The sequence below is a fragment of the Corapipo altera genome, unplaced genomic scaffold (assembly GCF_003945725.1).
Source record: "Corapipo altera isolate COAL_440 unplaced genomic scaffold, ASM394572v1 98, whole genome shotgun sequence".
NCBI lineage: Eukaryota > Metazoa > Chordata > Aves > Passeriformes > Pipridae > Corapipo > Corapipo altera.
Window position 1 is genome coordinate 1704667 of NW_020884914.1, and position 20495 is coordinate 1725161.

At 40.2% G+C, this 20495-nt stretch overlaps 1 protein-coding gene across 6 annotated transcripts in view; it reads right to left on the reverse strand.

The window, feature by feature from the left end:
* CPPED1 (calcineurin like phosphoesterase domain containing 1) overlaps positions 1-20495 on the reverse strand; it is a 41161-nt gene that overhangs the window by 20102 nt on the left and 564 nt on the right. For 2 of the 6 annotated variants that reach the window (XM_027655093.1, XM_027655088.1), the window contains exons 1-2: positions 20418-20489; positions 10639-10857 (exon numbers count right to left, since the gene is read on the reverse strand). In XM_027655093.1, the coding sequence (XP_027510894.1) occupies positions 10639-10857; positions 20418-20484 (286 nt within the window). In that variant the 5' untranslated portion in view covers positions 20485-20489. Of the gene's footprint in view, positions 1-10638; positions 10858-12916; positions 13006-18558; positions 18623-19973; positions 20103-20417; positions 20490-20495 lie in introns of those variants that run through there. The other 4 variants (XM_027655092.1, XM_027655090.1, XM_027655091.1 and 1 more) reach the window with 4 other exon arrangements.

A 20495-nucleotide genomic window follows, 5' to 3' on the forward strand; every position in this document is an offset into this window, starting at 1 on the left:
TAGAGGCAACACAGGTCCAAACCCCACGGTATCATCAACATTACACTGTATCTTCCAGGCTCCTTCTGCAACTGCATCTTTATTGCACCTGATTTTTATGCACTGACATAAATATAAATTTAACTAAGCTCTAATCTTGTCACATCTCAAATAATAATACCCAGTTTCCTCTGATCTTTGCAAATGCAGCCCAGCATCCCTTCAGAGCACTGATGCAGACAGAGCTTGCCCACCCCAAAGCTCAGCCATTGTTCCTCGCTGTGCTGCCTTCCCTCCAGCCCTTCCCCATCTCAACAGTGCTCCTCCTGACTTACCCTCTTCTCATTTGTTTACTTTTTATCATCCCATAAAAGCAGTGACTCCCTGACGGTCCATGAACAGTTAGAACAAAACACTGTGGTCTTCAATTCACTTCACGTTCATTTTTTCTAGGATGCTATAAAATTGTGATATAAGACAGGGCACGAGCACAGACAGAAAATTCCTCTCTGGCCACCCAGTCCAGTCTTACTCCTTAGTCTCTTCTCTTCACTGTTTCTTGCTTTAAACTTAAAAGCCTCCCCTCTGGTGTCTGCTTTAATGAACTCCTGCAATCCACTGCGTCATTCCAAATTATTACATGCAAGAATAAGCTGATCAATTTTAATAAACCCATTATGGTCATGTTCTGAAATAGGTTTTTTGGTTTAGTCTGTGCTGTAATAGCTAAAATGTCTCCTCTCTCTTCTTTAGACATATATTTCTAATCTTCAAATAGCCTGAAGACAATTTTAGGATGAACAAAAAATTATGCAGTTAAAAAATAATGTAAATATGGCTATATTCACTACTGAACAAACCAACTACTCAGTCTAACTTATAAAGGACCTCATCTCATTAGTTCCACTGAAAAGCAGAAGCTGGAATACTCATTTGTCTACAGCTGTAAGCAACTGATTTTTTCAGTACATTCAAAACAAGTAATAATCTGTTCTGAGACACAAAAAGTGATCACACTAAAAAATTTCCCTGCATGAAAACACAAATTACATTTATTATATAACTTTGGGCACTGAAACAAGAAGAAAATTTAACTCTAGTTTAAGCTAATAATTAACAATTATTACATTAAAGCAATGACAAAACCCCAAAGTGAACAAGGAAGCCTATTAGGGGATCAACTGCTCCTTGTTCCAGTGCAGGACATTAAATATAATGACTGCAAATGCTGATATTTTTCTCAGTCCCAGCCACACAGGTGCCCACTTAACAACCTAATTCATGGCATTTACTGCTCCATGTTCTGCTGTGAAAATAAGTATTATCCTTCCTTAAGCTCAACTCTGCTCTTATCCTCACTCATCTCCCAGCAATGCAGAGCTGTCACAGCAAGCACAGGCCATCACTGCCTTTGGGTCTGTGCTTCTGATGAAATCATCAAAAACAGGAAAAAATATCCCAGTGCTACAGGAGCACAACAATAAACTTAATAACAACGAACTTAATACAAAGATCTACTGCTTGTACTAGATTTTCAGTACTGATTTTATTAGCTGTATCATAAAATGTAGTGTTTGGGAAAACAGTGTAATGAATTACATCTGAAAGATTTTAATATCTACAGAGTTACTGTCAGCAGGATTTCTCATTTCAACTGCGGACTAGACTAGGCACTGTGGTCTAAAATACAAATAAATACATACTTGCTGAAGATTAGATATTTGTATGTGACAGCCCAATGGTATGAGATTGTTGAACATGCATGGAGGATCTCTCGTGCTTCCCTACTCTTGGGCTGATGAGAGCAAATTTAATTTCACAGTGAGCTGTTTGGAGGCTTTGAATGCTCCATTAGGTTTTACTAGAATCAGATAATTACTATAAAATGTTTATTTATGCAACCAGAGTGACATTCCTCGAAACAGTTATTATTAGATGTTTAACAAATATTGTGTTACTTATCCAAATTCTTAGACATTATTAATTAATATTGGCACAAGAGTCTGAAGAAGAAAATACCCGAGAATCATTTTGGTTTGGACTCTGTCCTACCAAGCATATCAAAGTCAGGTTACAATAGCAAAAGAAATGGATGCAGTGAGTTTATTTAGATTAAGCTACCTTATTGTCAGGAAATTAAGTCAGACCTAAACACTGCCCTATTGATCAGGCAGTGACATATTAATAAAAATTTTATCTTCCATTCAAAAAAATAAAATTTTTACCTACAGCCTGATTCAGTATAAACATTTCAAAGCCTCTGCTTCTACCTTGCACTTAAAAAGTCAATCTATGTCCTTTCTCCTTCATGCTCTATTACAAATCTCCACTGACAAAGATTCAGGAATTGGGATTTAGCTGACAATTTTGCTGAAACTGCAAGTGACAGTGGAATACAGCTGCCTCCTCCCCAGCTGTGCCACACTGATGGGAATTCAAAAAACTACACAAACTTGCTTTTGTTAGTAAAGCAAGCAGCCAGTTCAAATGGCAAAGAAAGCAAATATAGTAAAGGTGACATGCTTACAGTTATTTTTAAAGCTGGAACCATATTTGAGGCACCATTTTTTAACCCGCTCATGCCTGTTACACAGACAAATCAAACATCAGCATTCATGCTCTTGCCTTCTAGAAGAGAGAGGGATTTTTTTTTTAAAGAACTGTTGTACTTTTAGCTAAAATTAAAACTTTATAAAATACCTCCTTATGTACATGCCTCCCTTAAAGACTAGCAGAGCAGCTTGATTTTATCTGGCAAGCTTTTTTTTTTAACTTAATGTTCCTTTGTTTTAGCAAAATGGGTTATTTAATGGTAGTTTAAAAGAAATAATAAAAGCAGTTCACAGACAGATTTACTGTGGTAAAATCACCTTTTGAGAAAGACATTAAGCATTATCAGGCATTTTTTTCCTTTGTAGAATGTCTTACTAATTCACTGTATATAACATTAAGAACTTGAATTGGACCTGACATTTCTCTGTAATTTATTCAGTTCACAAATGTATAAATGGTAGCTTGAGCATTTGCATGCAGATTTCAGCATTACATTCAGATCTCATCTTGTGTGCAAAACCCACCAGCAGCAAATCTCCAAGCTCCCAACAACTCAGTCACTGAGATGTGACCAAGCGAGTTCGTCTCTGACGTATCAAACACGAGCAGAGCAGTCTGACTCCTGCAAAGGGCACCGGGCTGAATCAGCTGCACAGCAACTGCAAATGTGCAAGTTTGCACATTAAATCTCTGGGAAAGATTTCCTAAGAAGGAAGAACATACACATGCAAATGACTGTGGACTTTATCAAATAAATTAAAGTTGGGAAACTCGACAAGTACCTCAACGTTCCTTAAAGTGTGCCTTAGTAAATCCCAAACCAAAAGACAAGTGGGACTTCCTGTGAGGTACCAACTACCAACAGTATTCACTGACCTTTCCTGCCCAGCCCAAGAGAATTTAGAATATTCACAATAGATTTTAAATCATACTGCTTTGACCAGAAACATTTGCTACAGTGTGTGCTTTGCCCCTGATTTAGAAAATTGAGCAAGTTAAAGAATTTTTTTTTGAGTTATCCTTTAAGGCAGGTGTTTGCAGTGATACTAAATCTTAAATCATGCTGCAGTGTATCTATAAAAACTACACTTTGGAGGAAGTCATATTAATGCACTCAGTGTTTACCAGAAACAAGAGACAAAGATTTTGGACCATGACAGTTGCACATCAAATTTGGGCACGGAAAAGAGGCTCAGGAAAATCCAGTTAGCAATTATCCCAGGAGAGAGGATGCCTTCAAATGTTACAGTGATTATAAACAGAAATGAAGCCATACCGCTGTCTGGTCACCAGAACCATCAGCTCTGATGTTCCTCAGCTCTGCAGCTTGTCTGTTCTGAACATAAATAACTTCACTCTCTACTGTGAACGTGTCAGAGCCCATAAGGAGATACTGATGGTATAAAAGCCAGTGTGCCCATCTCATCTTGTATTCTGATCATCAAATTGTCAAGCAGGAGTCAAATGGAGACATGCTGATTTGAAAACCTGTCCCTTAATTGCTGTCTAAATATGAACTCAGAATCCTGGTATTTGGCACCTGCTTTTAAAAATCTCGCTGCACATCATTGCCTGTTTTATTGTACAAAGAAACACTGCATGGAAGAAAGAATAGCGTATATAATTTTGAGGAGACATGCAGCCAGCAGTTTTGCTTTTCACATAAAGCACATACTGTTGCCCAAAATTGTAATTAGCTGAATTGAGCTGATATGACTTACTGAGGCTTTATGGAGGAGTTAAGAGTGTTAGTGAAACGTGCGAATTTGTGGGGGAAAACAAGTCCCAGAGATGCACAGACACACACAGAGCATGGAATGCAGCCATGGGGAGCTGGCTGGCATGTGAGAAGGTCCCAGCAGAGCTGGGCACCCTGGAAGCCGCAGCAGGACAGTCACACACCCCAGCTGGAAGGCAGGGGCCCACCGTGCTTGAAGAAGAGAAAAAGCAGAGAAAAGGAGAGAGAAATAGGAAGGGACACTGAGGCAGGCAGTGCACTCACATCTCCTGCAATCTCACAGAGATTCTGTGACAATTCTCTCCCAAATTCATGAATGTAGGGTAAGTCTGTGCCTTTTCACCACCACACACAGCACACAGCTCAAGGGCACTGCTTTCCCCAGCTGCAGCAGGTGCCTTGCCCTACCTGGCTGCTTTTTTCCCCCTTGTTATACTTAAAATAGTCTATTTCCATCCTTGCCTTAATAGCCAGCAACAGACAATCAATGAGCTGCTTATAGTTTGGGGACCTCTGTTTTCAGCTTGTCTGTTGTCAGGGCCTGTCCTGTCACCTCATGTGTAAACTGTTCACAGCAACAACACACGCCAGGGCTCACAGCCTGAAACGTTCATCAGATGGCACAGTAAAAACGTGCAAATACGGAACAGACACAATCCTGGAAGATCTTATAATCCAAATATGGTCCAAGATAGAGAGAGCAAGAGACACAGACAGCAAGCACACCAAGAAACATTATTAAATATGACTGCAGCTCTGTAAAGCTGATTGAAACAATCAGATGTTTCAACTTGTTCAATTTACAAAAGATACATTAATAAAAGCATGAATGATTTATCATACTTTAAGGTACCAATATTCTGACCTACTCCATGTTGTTGCCCTACCACGGTGAACAATCCAGGCTTTGGCTGACATTGGTGAGTTAAACAAAAAATATCCCATTACTCAAAAAGTTGGACAAAATTTAGTTGAAAAGCTGCATCTACCCAGTCTCTGTAAACAAATAATTTTAAACACTGTTCCATTTGTTTTGTGGAAGAGCACAGCTAAGTGTACCAATTTGAGGGCCACTGCTGGGGTCTAAGATGGCACAGAGTAGTTCTAACTCCAGCAAACACAAAAACAGCTCCTTGCTCCTTCTCTCTCTTCCTCTCTCCCCACAGCCCTGGTCCTAGAGGAGGGAGTGCAGCACAACTAATTGGAGAGAGCTAAGAAAGGTAAGTTTTAAAAAACAGATTGAAAGTGTCTGAAATGAGTAGGACCACTTAAATATTTTATCAGCTATAGAAAGAATAAAAATCTATTAAAAAAAAAGTCCCACAACACCAGATCTTAGGAATGAATAAGAAAGCATGAAAGGCACAACTGCTTATACTGATGTGCACAAACTAAAAAGCAAGATGGAACATTGCTTCTGAAACTAATGAGAGAAATTAAAGTATAGGCAGATTAATTAAAAAGAAGTAGTATCAACATAATTAATTGACAAGGCATGGCAGAAGAGCAGACAACAGAATTCTTGTACTGGAATTCAGTGTATTTCAAATACAATGGCTCAGTCTCCTGCCATCACTTACACAGCTGTCTGGATTGACTTGCTCTTTGGAAATGGATATAAAAAAGAAGGAGAATCCTTCAGAAAAACGACCTTATAAACGGCAGATGTAAGTGATATGGGCATCCTCCTCCTGCCCTCCTCTCAGCAAAATAAAGGAATTCTAAAGTAGAGCACAATACTTATGGTTCTGACCTGTCAGGTGATGTTTCCACTCACCGCAGCAGATCTAAAGGTTCCTTCACCAAAATTAAATGTTTCAGAACTGTGCTATAAATAACCATTTGAAACCCGTTAATTAAACAATTCAGTAATATAAAACAAAGGCAGGGGAAAAAAAAAAAGAAAAATATCACTACTTGGACTTAACTGACAGAAAGGGTGGATGTCAGATTACAGAGCACTGCATGACCTGGGCAGGAAACGTGTATATTGGAGATTATGCCTTCATTTAACTAAAGGAATCAGTACAAGTACTCACAGTGTATTTCAAGTACTCAATTCTAGTGATTCTGATTTTTTGTAATTAACATATACACACAAATGAATCTAAAACTGCAGGCATAAACATTACTGGCTCACTGATCCATTATCACATTGCTAACAGATCAAGCTTAATCAAGTTCTATCAGGTTTTTTTTTGATTATACACATTATATTAGACAAGTCTCATTTCATTTAGCCTCTAAACAGTTACATTTTATTACAGTCAGAGCTAAGTCAGTTTGCAGCAGACTTGCTGTCTTTTACCCATGCAGGCAGAGAAACTAATGAAAAATAATTAAACACCTGGTCTAAATACATTGCATAAATAACTTTGCTGGCTAGAATTATCAAGTTACTGGCAGCACTAGCATCATTAATAAAATGTACTTAAACCATTTCCTCCAAAGGAATTCGGCCACATAACAACAGCTGCCAGATTCTCAGCTTCACAGTCAGAGTTTCTGGGTGGCTTCAGCAGGGTGACCTGGGCTGCAAATAGCTGAATTCTCTGCTGTTGTAACAAAAGGTGGTGAAATGCAGACACTGTTTCCTGGACAGCAAGCTACACCTGAAGTATGGGATGAAGAAGGAAGTACAGTGCTTCATGTTAAACTACAACAGGAAGGCTAGGCAAGAAAGAAGGCAGGGGAGTTTGCCCTCAGAGTTTGGAGGGCACTACTCTATGGAACAGACACCAGCCTTGTTAAACTTGAGTCAGTGGATCAGAGGAGATCTCAGCCACCAAGAGTGGGATTTTTGCTACAGACCTGGCTCTTCTAGGAGACTAATCCCCTTGATACCTGCTGACAGCAGTCCAGGAAGAAGTCTGGGAGAACCCCTTGACACAGAGGGGCCATCCAGGCCCCACTCTCCTGGTCCTACCACTCACAGTCACAGCAGTTCTGGGGGATGTGTTAATCTCTGGCAGCCTTGGCTGTAGGAGCCACCAAAGACAGAGCTGTCCTGGGGCCTCAGGACAGCAGACTGGCTTATTAGGGGAACTGGTACAGGATCCTGGAGGAGACTGCTCTGAAAGGCAAGAGTTTGAGAGCATTGACATGTCTTCAAAGACAAGCTCCTCTTAACACAAGAATGATCCTTCTGGATACTGAGGAAGGGGGGAAAAATGTAGGCTGTAAGGAGAATGATGTGGCTAAATGAGGAATTCATGCCTGAGTACCAATGAAAAAAGGATGTAAAAGGGAGTTGGAAACAAAGACAGACCTGAAAGGAAGAATATTGTAAAAGTACCTGGGCATGCAGGGCTGGTCAGGAAAAGCTCCCTGAGGGCTGAAACCTGTGAAGGGTGTGATCAGCAGCAAAAGCTTCTACTACTACTTTAGCAATAAAATAATAAAGCCAATACAACCCCCCTGCTGAGGGAGGCAGTGACAAGTGACTGGCACTCAGACCTTCCTCTGCCTGCCTTCACTGAAATGCTCCCAGAGTTAAAGGAGCAGAGGAAGTACCGGTGACAGAACAAGTATCTCCTGAAAAGTTTCAACCCAAGGAAGCCCATGGGACTTGCCAGGATGGATCCAAGAGTACTGGGAGGGCTGGTTGGTGTCACTGTGAGGCACCTCCCTGTAACCACCCTGGCTGTGGAGTCAGGATGTTGCAGTCCACAACAAGTGGAGAACAAGATGGGTGAGGGATTGGCTGGACTGCTGGGCTCAAAGGGTGTTGGTTAATGGAACAATATGGGAAGTTGCCATACAACAAAACAGAAAGTTCCGACTTGATATAAAACACTTTCAGAAATTAATTTCCAGGGGTTAAGAAAAATGCAGTGAAACAAACACATTATCCAATCAACAACATTTTGCGTTTTGCAGATTACCATTTTTGCCACAGTAAGTTATATTATATTTAATGCACACAAATGTCTTCAGAAGCAAGCCTTTCATTGTCATTGTGTATCTTGGTGTAAGCATCCAGGTTTGCAAAAATTATATTCAGTGACACAGTTGCACTGTAAGGTATTGCTTAAAATTCTTGATTATGTACCACAATATTAGTGTTACCAGGAATAGATATCCTATTCTTGATTATGTAATCAAGAAAAACTTCTGAAAATAATATTCAGACTACAAACTACTTTTAATCAGCAGTTAAATACCAAGATATGATTACTCCGTTGCTCTAATGACATCTGTAATGGATTCCAAGTGCTGTGCCTGATTGCTTCCCAGCTGATCAGGATTCTGTTCATCACTTCTAGCTGCTGGAATTCTGAGATTTCTTGGAGTTCCTGTGCAAAAGGCTTCCACATTGTTCCAGCTAAATGACTACAGTGCATGCTTTAAAACAGTCACCAAAAACTTTACACTTAGTACTCCACGATATACTGTTTTAAGAGAAGCAAGGAAGATCTGTTTTGTCCCTCCTGTTTTATTGACAGGCATTGATTATAAAGCAGTATAATCCAAAGAACTTGTCAGACATTGGCCAATAGATCATAAAACAGAGCTGAACTTCACTTTCTCAATAACCACCCTGCAATAGTAACTGATACACCTCCAGTAATGCTGATGTGTTCAGTTTTAATACAGGTGATACACACAAGTGATTTAAAAGGCCATTTGAGACATGAAGATGCATGTGCAAATTCACAACTGTTAAACTTCAATCAATGTCTTGTCTCATGTACTTTCTGATTTTTGTCTACTGAAAAAATGAATTTTTTATCCTGCATTTTATTGAACATAAGGGAATTGATAGAGCAATTATTCTTGGGAGAGACTCCTCAGTCAAGAAGTATGAAATAATTACAGAACCATTCTACTACAGATATGCACTACATAGGTCTAAACATCCTTAGCTAGAACAGTGAAAATATTTAAATTTCTCCCCGAAAAGAAGCAATTTCAACTGGTCTTCAGTTTTGCAAACATTTATGTGCTCAATTTACCTGAAAATCTCTATTTGCTCAAAAAATTCTTAGATTCTCTGTTTGCTGAAAAGGTAGGATGTAGAACACCCATTATTTGTACTGAATTTCCTTCCTCTTATAAGGGATACTGAAGACAAAATATTTGGAACACTTATACAAATTAAAAGTTCTAATCAAAATATTTCTTAAAACTCTGCTACAGGAAGGACGGATGATCTTTAAGAAGAGATTATTTTATGATTCTGGGTTAAACCTGAACTTCCAAAATTAATGGAAGCACATAAATCAACAAGACTCCATAATGGCACACTTTATGATCAAGCTACTGAGGTGTTACACAGTAGATTCAATCAAGCTTAAATCTGTTGGTTTTTACACTTTCCCACTCTTTCAGAAAAATTGTGTTCTGATCAAAAGTAAGTCTGTAGCCTCTAAATAATGTCAATCAATTTGACAGCTAAGTTTTAAAATGAACATTGCAGGACACTGAAGGAATTAGGGAAAGGTCTCCAACATGCTCAAAACGTTGCTGGTGCAGCAGCACTTCAGGTGCAAGTGGAGTGCAAGGCAGAGTGTTACATAAAGCACACAGGACTATTTGCAAGGTCCCTTGGTGGATTGCTGTGCTCCCAGACACACAGCCAAGGCTGTGGGCAGCTCTGCTTCTTATCAAGGCTAAGAAATGTAAGACACCGTGCTTAGATCTGCTTTTCAGACCAGCTGGCAGCAGGTAACATCACTTTTTATTTCACTTCCAAGAAAAGTACTTCTCTTCTTCACATAGATAATATCACCAATCTGTTTGAAAGCTGTAGCTGTCAAACTTTGTAACTCACCTTTCTAGATGGTCTGTTGCTCCTCCTGAGTGCATGCAGAAACACACGGAGCTCAAACTCCCACAGCAACAGCAGAGAATTGCTAAAACTTGAATTCCTTGACTTTCAGCATTTAAAAAATTTGAATATTGCAGCATTTGAATTTATTAAGCATTAGAAAGCCAGAGAATTCTCTGAGCTTTACTCACTTTAGGTATTCAAAAGGCCATATCCATTTTTTATTATTTTCCTGTCACTGTTTTTTCCCAATGGCTACTGCCCCTATTTGTCTTCTCACAGCAATTTCTTTAGGGAGAAGTAATTTGAATGTGTATTCGTAGGACTTTCATTTCAAAGAAAATTTCCTACTGAAAAGAAAGCAATTAACTAATGAAAATACAGCCCTAAAATGAATGACACGGGAAGTCAGATGAAGAAATTGAAATAATATCTCAAGAATCATCCACAAATCACACTTCTTTTCCAAAACACCAAAACAGTAGCATACCAACTCCTACAAAAGACTATTCTGAAGTCAAGGAAAGTAAATTAGCCTTATTGCCAATCTGAAATATAAAGGGAGTTACAACCCCCATTCTGCACTTAATTGCCTTACCTGGCATTCCATGGACAAGGTCTCCACACAACACAAAGAACTTGGGTTTAGGGTTTAGCTTGTTAATGGCCTGCACTGCTTGCTCTGCTAATTTGATTTCTTCTCCCCATTCATCATCTCCATTATCAGTGTCTCCACATGTCCAAGCTTTCATCAGTCCAAACTGAGGATCTGCTCCTTGGATGAAGTAGAAGGGCCCCTTCCATTGGCACTCATCATCTAAAATGAAAAAAAGGAGGGAAAAAAAGAAAATTTAAGCAGTAGAGACACTTAAAAGAGAGTGAAAGTTTCCATGTACCATTAAATGGATTGTTCTTCACCTAAGTAGGTTGACATTCCTTCAAGAGAAGTACAGAATTCTGTAGTCACTCATACAGGGCAAATATAAAGGCAGAAGTACAACATTTTCCTCTAATGGGTAGTTGTAATAAATGAAAGTATATTAATCTAATTATACCACACAGTAATTACAGACTGATTAGAGGAAAAGTATGTGGAGAATTCAGCAAATAGCAAATGGAAACTACAAGACTACAACATAACACAAGTGTGTAATGTTAGATTTCATTTGATTCTTTTAAGACTCCAATTATTGCTTCTTTAATTAACTAATTAAAACATAGAAAAGTTTCACATTTTATGGTTCCAGTAGACTTTTCCTTAAATTATTAAGGATTTAAATGCTTTTTGTTCTCATGGCTTTAGGGAAAAGCTGGAACTGAAGTACAAACACTAGCACACTGGTTTCTCCAGCTGTTTATATGCACTCATTTGCAACCTGAATGCTTCAGTTTTGAGAGCTGTATTTGGCTTAATACATTTACTGTTATTGGAGTTTTTTTAAACAGCATTTAAACTGTTAAAAAATCACTGACTACATTAATCTATAACTGAATCTAAAAAGAAAATGATACAGCAAATTATTTAAAATTAAAATATAATCCATAAATATACTTCCATATTACGTAAATCTGATCTGAAATTCAGTTTGAGGCAAAGCTGGTCTTCCAGTAACAGAAGCAAGCAGCATCTCCACCTTGAATGTGCTTTTGGTTTTCTTCCACAAGAACTGGAGCTTCTTACTTTGCAAGAAGGGGGGTATGGTTCTTTCAAGGAAGGTTGGAAAACAGAGGTCAGAATTCCTTCCTGGCACTGAGGATAGGGATAGGCTGGGTGAGGGATAAGGAATGTGGGCAACTCCCAGAAGCTGCTTGTAATTGCCATCTGTTGCTATGGCATCAGATCATTTTGCCAAATGAAAGCTTCCACACTTTAGTTAAAGTAACGTTTAATATCTAAACAAAATTATTTATATACCAGCATTGACTTATTTGAAATAGTAATCACGTATTTTATAGGTAGAAACTTTTAGTCACTCATTAGCTTTTAATTCTGAATTAAAATTACATAACTTATTAGAAGTGAAATGATCCATCTATCCATGAGTTTGCAACAGAAGCTTTATGGAACCAGTTGAGTGACACAAAGCAATTTAGGTTTTTATTTTATGACTTGCATGAAAAGATATGACTGCCATAAAAAGCAGCTTACATGCTGCATCAAAGGCACTGTTTGTGCAGAGAAATCAGCTTACAGTTTTTATAAGTGGAAAGCCATAGAATAAAAATCAGTTAAGGAAGCTTGCATCAAGAAATCCTTAATGACCTTTACAAAATGGAACTGAAAAAAGGGAATGTCTGAAACAGGAACTTGGTTTGGAGGAGTGGCACAATTCTCAAACTCATTAAATGGGGAAAAGTACCAAATCTTGGAACAACATGGCAGGAGTTTTAACACCTGTCCCTTTTCTGGACAGTATTGATAATCAACGCTGAGCAAAATCTACTTGTTTTGTATTGATTAATCTCAAGCCAGGAATTTTTACTGTAGTAGCCTAAGTAAAATATAGAAACATTTATTTATTTTTACAGAAACTACTCAGGAAAGAGAGCTAGTCTTTGTTTTAAGTATCAATTATGGCCAGGCTGTGTTTCCCTTTCTGAAAGAGAATAGTGTCTGTCCAAAGGCAGCTGGAGCACCTGCAGCAGTCCAGGATGGGAGGCACAGGCAGCAGGACTGGCCCAGGGCCCAGGTAACCAGGAGCTTCATATATAATGCTTGAACACACAGCAGTCTGGCAAGCAGACAATGCACATGCACAGCTGATGCAAAACAGGTTGAAAAGCCAGAGCAGGGGTTATTCTAATATAAGCTTCATGGATATTTTATTTTCCTGATATGTTCATGCCAATACAGGAACTGCCTAGGTTTTAAGTACCTGAATGTTTCCAAGCCTGTGCACAGATGCTCTGGTTTGAGTGGGTGAGCGATGGTCATGTGAGGCAGAGAGAGAGACTGATAAGATGAATTTGAAAAAAGAAGTTCAGTACACAGACAGAATCAAGAAGTGGCAGAAGAAAAGAGAAACAGAAGATGCAGGGGTGGAGGTGGTGAAGAGTGGGGAGAAAAGGAAGGAGATAGGAGGTGAAAAAAGAAAGGAACTGAAAATGATGCAAAGGTATATGCTATATTCTCCTGTAGGAAAGAAAAATATAAAATGAAAAAAGTGAAGTAGGGACAACAGAAGAGATCCAGGAATCAGGGTTACCATAAATAACATTTACTTAAAATGTTAGTTTAATTAACTGGTCTTAGTCAAATAATTCAGTCAATAGCTGTTTCTGTGGCATTCAATAACTTATCAAGTAGCTACAAAAATAAGAGTAAGGTTGAATATTTTCTACCTTTGATTCGTTATTTGATCACTCCAACTAGAAACACTATTTAAAAACAAATAACTCTAGTACTTTCACCAAATTCCATTAGCTTACCAGTTATCAAATGGTACTCAGTGATTTTATTCCCCACAAAACAAAAGTATATGGGAACAAAATAAGGACACTCTGTTTAAACTTACTACTTGTTTGTTCTTGTGTTTTTTTTTTTTTTAATCAGGAATGTGTTTTAATTACTATAAAGTACTATAAATAAAAGCAGAATATCATGAAGAGAGTTGTACTGGTATAACACTACCAGTGCAAACTTGCACCTGCTGCACCAACCCCCGAGCCTGTTCTTAATTCAGCTCACCCAGGAAATAACTCTTCACTGCCCTCACTGGTCTGTCTTCAGAGGAGTTTATGCAAGTTTTTCCTTATCTGTGCAAGGCATAACACCCATCCAACTGAAGTTTCAAGTGTTGCAATTTTAGTAATTTTGCTTAAAAGTCCAGGAATAGGCCTGCACAAGAGCTCTTTCAACAGGCAATATGTGAGAGGGCAGCAAAGTGAAACCGATGGTAAAAGCATCTTCCACAACCACAGACAGATCCAGATGTCTTCTGCCTGACAATTAAATGATTGATCAATGAACCCTCTCCCAATAATTCTTAGCAAAACTTCTGTACCCTACTTTTCTCCCTCACCAGCTGTTTGTTGGCCCCCCCCAAGCAGAACAGGTACTGCAGGTCATGCAAAGGAAACTCTGCCCAGTGTCAGGCACCACAAAAATCTGTCTGAGCCATTTTTTGGTCTTTGCACTGAATCTCAAGAGTGCTCACAAAAATCATTCTGCCTCTATGCCAGGGGAATGCCAAAGTCTGGCAGAGGGAACTAACAAACAGCATTGGATGCAAGTGGTGGGAGAGGGAACAGCTGCTTTTGCAGTAATCATCCAGTCACGATCCAGGTCCTAGATGCTACTCCTTAAGGTTTCAGTTAAACAGCATCTACAATCACTATCATCCCTTCAAACGTAGCAAGCAATGGCTTCTCTGGGAATAACAATAACATTAAAGGAACCTTCTCACTAGGAGTTTCAGTTTTCAAGCTTTTAGCTGGGCTAGGCAGTTGTATTACACAAGGTGCATGCCAGGTAAAGCAACAGAAGATTAGGATTTGATCAATAATTTCTTCTGCCTTCTCCCTTCCATCACAAAATTGAGTGGAGTTGAGAATCCCTGCAAATTGGCTCCTCATCCCCTTGAACACAGAAGCTGTTTGGAACTTCAGAATTTACCATAAAAACAAGAAAACACAAATGCAGCGAAGAGTCAGCAGACTTCTCCAATAACTGATGCACACCCCCTTTCCATTTCTGAAGGACAAACCATGTCTCTGGTGCTGCTCTTCCACACTCGGCCACTGAAACCTCCTGTTTCAAATCCGTTTTGTTCCCAGGCCTCCTTAATTGCTGTACAGCTGATTGCCACAGAATGTCCAACTTAGGACACATTCTGCCTCAGTTTCAATAGCTTCCTACTCCCTTTCTGCTCCCATGCATTCCAAAGTACAGACAGAGGATCGATGCAATGTATTTTTAGTAGCATTGCCTGAAAAACAGTGCCAGCTGCTAATTTTATCTGAGGATTAATTCTGTGAAGGACCGAAGTAGTCAGCAGCAATTCACAGGAGAAATCCTCAGCCATGGATTGTGATCACAGGCAAAAAGACACTTCAAGGACTTAGGTGGGATTTCAGTTGAGCCTCATGATTTCTAGAGGACAATAGCTAACATTGCTGGGCCTTTATTTCTTCCCCTTTTGCTTTTCCTAGTTCTCCTCTCTTTCCTTTCCCCATCTCCAAGGATCACAAACATCACAGGAACCACTGGCCTCTGACAGCCACACAGTACAGGTGGGATTTCCAGCATTTCCCTGGGGAGATTATTTTAAAAAGTGCATTCGTTGGTTTCAACAGTATATTAATTTTCTTCTTCCTCTACACTCTGCAGTATTCAGTGGAAACTAATTAGTTATGAAAAGTTACTCCTGTCCATAGTCTCTCTCTAGACACCATCGTGTCAGAGGAGAACAAACATGGACACATGCCCAGTGCCTGCTCAGTAAGCCATGGGTAGTAATAAATAGGAAAATGCCCTCATTGTCATGTTGGGTTGGTCAGGAGAAACAATTTCACTTTTCTGAAAGATCAAAGAACAGCAGAAATAGATACATGGTTCCTGCCTTCTGCTGTCTCTGCTGTCTCTGAGTGCAATTGTGAGACTTTTTCTAAGTAAAATTAAGCAAGAAGCACAACCTTGGTTTTCCAAAGAACCTAAATGCAGGAAGGGAAATGGAATCTTTTAAGTGAGGTCAGTATGGATACAACATAGACAATAAAGTAAGCAAAAATTTGTTTTTATTGCTTTCAGTCCTGAAATAGCTTGAAAACCAATAAAGGACTTGCACTAAATTATTAATAATTTCTTGTTATTTATTAAAATATTATGAATAGGTATGGCCTAAAACCCCTATCATTATTGTCTGTATGTCCAAATTCAAAAGATTTCCATCTAATGAAATGTGCATTTCTTTCAGCTGTATTTTCCATGTGCACCTGAGGGTCTACCAAAATATGACTACTGAAGGTTCTGAGGAATGACTAAGGCAACCTGTTGAGAAAGGTGCAATTTTTCACATCAGGGAAAAAAACCCCTTCAAAACAGGTATCAAAACACATTTTTAGAGAGAAAATAAAACCTTTTAAAGAGTAGTTATTTTAGAAATTATGTACTACAGAAATTCTGTTAGTAGAAACACTTAATGACACAACACAGTTTCTCACATAAATTAGCTAGTGCTACTGTTTCCAAAAGACGTACTTTCAAACTTCTTAGATAACTACCAAGGTAAGAAATGCCCTCTCAGGCACAGTTCATTTGTACTGAGGGCTACAGAATGCTAAATTCTAGTCATGTTTTATGCCCACCCCCAAATTTAACATGTAAACTCATTACAAAAACTTTACAGCCCAGAACTGTAGGTGTGAAGGGGGGTGGCTTGCATAATGACAAGGTGAAGTCACAGAAAGTTGCTCAAAACCCACGTAAAAATTTGCCTAATTCATATGAGAGTTGGAGACAGTATTGGGAATGGAATATGCAAGCTGGGAAGCAGTTCTGATCAGTGCTCAAAAATATTACTGCTGAAGAGCTCTAGAACAGTAATCGTAATGTGCCAAGATCCAACACTTATGTGAAAGCAAGAAAAAATAAGAAATCAACTGCAGTTGTATTTAATTTCAAAGGAGGGCGAATTATATGTAATTATGATGCTTTTAAAAAGTGCAAAAATCCTTGAAGGCGGCATGGAAACTATTCAAAGACACTATCCCAGAGGCTCAGACCATATGCACAGCTTTCACTAAGAACTTCAGAAAATCAAAAAGAATCCAGGCAGCCTAAACAAGTGAAATAACAGCCATAAGGAGGGTAGTTAGAGCAGGACAGCATCCTTTGAAAAGCTTAAGCATCCAAATAAAGAAAACAGAAAGATTTTATACACTGGGAGGTTAGATACAAAAGTCTGAGAAGTCAAGCTAAAAAAAAATGAAGAACATTTCGGCATAAATCTGAAAAACTAATAAAGCCTTTTGTAGAGGAATTAGGAGCAGGTAGCCTGCCAGACACTCACCAAGGTTAAGAGATGTTCCAGACACGCAAGATGCACCTGAAGACAAAGGCTGGGCAGAAAAACAAGGTACGTTTTTGTATGAACGTTTATTGGGAAGGAACCTGTGAAGATCTGACGTGAGAATTCTGCCTAACAGAAAGTGCATCAGACCTGTCTCAAACCAAAACACCAGTAGGTGATTCAACAGACATGAACACTAAGAAACCACTCAGATGAGGTGGCATTCATAGAACTCCTCAGAAGTGAAAACCAGCTCCTCTGCACCAAAGAACAGGAAGCTGGCCACTGTCACACCTGCATTTAAGGGAGTTTCCTGAGCAATCTGGTAATGACTGACTGCAAAACTGGCATCTGTACAGGCAAGTGAATGAAAACTCTAACAAAGACAGTAACTACTGTGCTCACTGATTCTTCAGAAAGAGTAATCAACAGCTTTTACATGGACAAGGGAGATCCACTTGATCCCATCTCCAACAGGCATCTAAGAGTTACTCACTGAAGACTCCTAAGGAGGTTGGGTCTTGAAATATGAGAGCAAGTCCTTGCATGCACAGAAAACTGGTGAGAAAAAAAGAAATGGACAAGATACACAGATCCCATCTGGATGTGTACTGGGACCTACACTGCTCAACAACTTCAAAACAATCTGTAACAGCAACTGAATAGCAAGGAAGTGAGATTTGGTAAAACAAAGCCATTTTGGTGGCCTGAGAATCATGCCTGGTTGTGAAGAACTGGGGAGAGATTTCTTATACAGTGACAGTTCAAAAGAGCTGACCAACTTCAATGCAAAAAACATACAGGATAGTGCACATGGGAAAAACATCACCAACTTCATATAAACTACCATAGTTCTAGCAAGTGCTACAAAGCAAAGTCAGCTCAACATTCAGCAATGGCAAAAAAGCAAGAATTGGAAAGGAATAGAGAACACAGTAAAATGAAAAAAATATGAGAAGCAACTGAATAAATTTGAAGAGTTTGCAAAAGGTTAGTGAGGGAGGCATGACAGAGGAACACAGAATCACACACATAACTGAGAACGTGAGTAGGCAACACAGGTTATTTGCCTGCTCCAGATAAAGGGTTTGGAAGCATCAAATAAAACCAGTAAAAGACAGGTTCAAACAGACACTTCTAAACCAGTTAAACTGACAGTACTATCACTTTGCTAGTTACTTGAAAAAAGTGTTTACCTACTTTCACAGGAATTCTCTGTACAGTATGCAAAAATACTACTTAACAAACCAAAACAAAATAACCCCATGACTTTTGGAGAGAAGTGGTGAAGACGGCATTTACCCAAACATATGGTCCTGTTTCTTCACTAAAATACTAATAGAAGTAGTTGACATCTGAAGCATAATTTCGCATGAGTGGAAAAGAGAGATAACTTATTTCAAAAGTAAAGTCAGAGCACAGAAAGGTCTCTTGCCAATAAAGTAGGGTATTTGTGCACTGTTTACTACTGTGCCTCATTGATTACATGGATAATTTAGGTCACTAACCTCTAGCTCCTGATTCACGTCCCATAACAAAGAACAGATTAGAGCAGGTTACAGTATAACATCCACATTACCTAAAAGCAGACTGAACAAATATCAGGGTGTGGAAAAGTGATTTTGCAGAAAGGGCAGTAAGAAAAAACCCCACAATTTAGCTCTCAGTGATGGGTCTCAAATTATAAAAGGAAAAGGTGTGCCAAGCCATAGCAGTGGCAGTAAATGCTCTGTGTAGCTACAAGTTTACACAGGAGTGAAACCTAAAGACTGAGGAAAGCAACAAAACACAGAGAACTGATTTGCATCTTAAACTGGAAGAAATTTTGCTTCAATGTTATCAGCCCTTGGTTCTGTGTTGTTTTCTTTTTTCCCAATCATTTAGTTGTGTTGAACTTTAGTCTGCTAAGAAAGGGCTAAGTAAATTATTTACAAAGAAGTATTGTATCCAAAGATGGTAGCTGGACTATGGTCACCTAACAAGTCCCGAACAAAATTAAAAACAACCAGTGGTAAGAAAAGCATTAATTAATATTTAAAGAATTCCAAACAAGGACTCTTCAGGAGAAAGAAGAAGCACACTTGGAAAACAGATTCCCAAATGACATATTTTCTTCCATGCTTATGGCAATTTTCAAGAAGTACTTAGATAAAGCTTTTATTCAGAAATTTTTACACTGCTGTTGAACATTCCTTTTGTTACAATTTCACCATACAGTTGATATAACTAGATGGCTTGTCTGCCATCTGTCCCCTCAGCAAATGCTAGGCATTCTGTTCCAAACCAACCAGACCATCTGCAATTAATAGGTTGCCAGAATGACTGTATACGTATACTTCACATGCTCCGAGTTGGTGATTTTTCTTTATTTGGCAACAAGCAAAGCCAAATATTTCCAGCGAAACCCAAGAAAATACCACAAGACTGTAGGGACTGAATAGCCTTGCCGACCTCACCAAACCAATACAACCTGAAATTCATAAATACAAGGAAATAAAAGACCTTCCACGCATGGCAATAGGAAAAGATTTCTTAAAACAGAGCTAGTTGTGCCCCTGGGAAACCTTGGCACACTGTAGAATCTCCATCCTTGGGAGAATATCACAAACAGGTGACACACACAGAGCTGTCCAACACGCTCCTCGGTCGGTCCAGCCACAGCCACAGGTGGCTGTGCCAGCGTTGGCTCGGCACGGCCTCCTCACTTATTCACCTGGGGAATTTGGAATCACGTCCCCAGCGGAGCTACAGCCGAGGGGATCCCAGTGCTGCCTCCGCACAGCCTGGAAGGGCCAGGGGAGGAACTGTGCTGCTGACCTGCACCCTGAGACAGGCTGCAGCCCCCTGAGGAAAGCAGGACCTTCCCTACTTGCGAACCATTGCACGACTGCCTTTCATTTAAATAACAAAACCAGTGACCTACCGGTAACCTGTTCGGTCACCCTTACAGGTACAAACGCACGCCAGCACAGCGCTGGTGCCAACACAGGCTATGCAGGTCAGCTTTAGGAGCACGGACAAGCATTTGAAAACGACTCTGGCGCTGGGCACCGCCGGCATCCTCAGAGAGCCGGAGCGCGGTGACAAACCCGGGCGGTCCCGGCCCCTCGGGGCGGCCACAGCCTCAAGTCCCCCCTTGCCGCGGCCGCCCCGCGCCACCCGCTCCCCAGCGCGGCCTTCCCGGCGCCGACACCGGCCCAGAGCCCCGGCCCGGCCCCCCTCGCCTCCCCTCCCCGGCGGCAGCTCCTCCCGCCGCCGCTGGGGAAGCCCCGGGCCTCCCTCCGCACCGCACGCCCCTCCCGCCCGGCGGCGCGGCGGGCAAGAGCCGCCGGTGCCCGCCCGCGGTGCCGCCCGGCGCCGGCCGTACCTGGGCGGAAGGCGGTCAGGGTCCTGCCGCGGGCTCGCAGGAACGCGTCCCCCGCCGCCATCGCCATCGCCCGGCCCC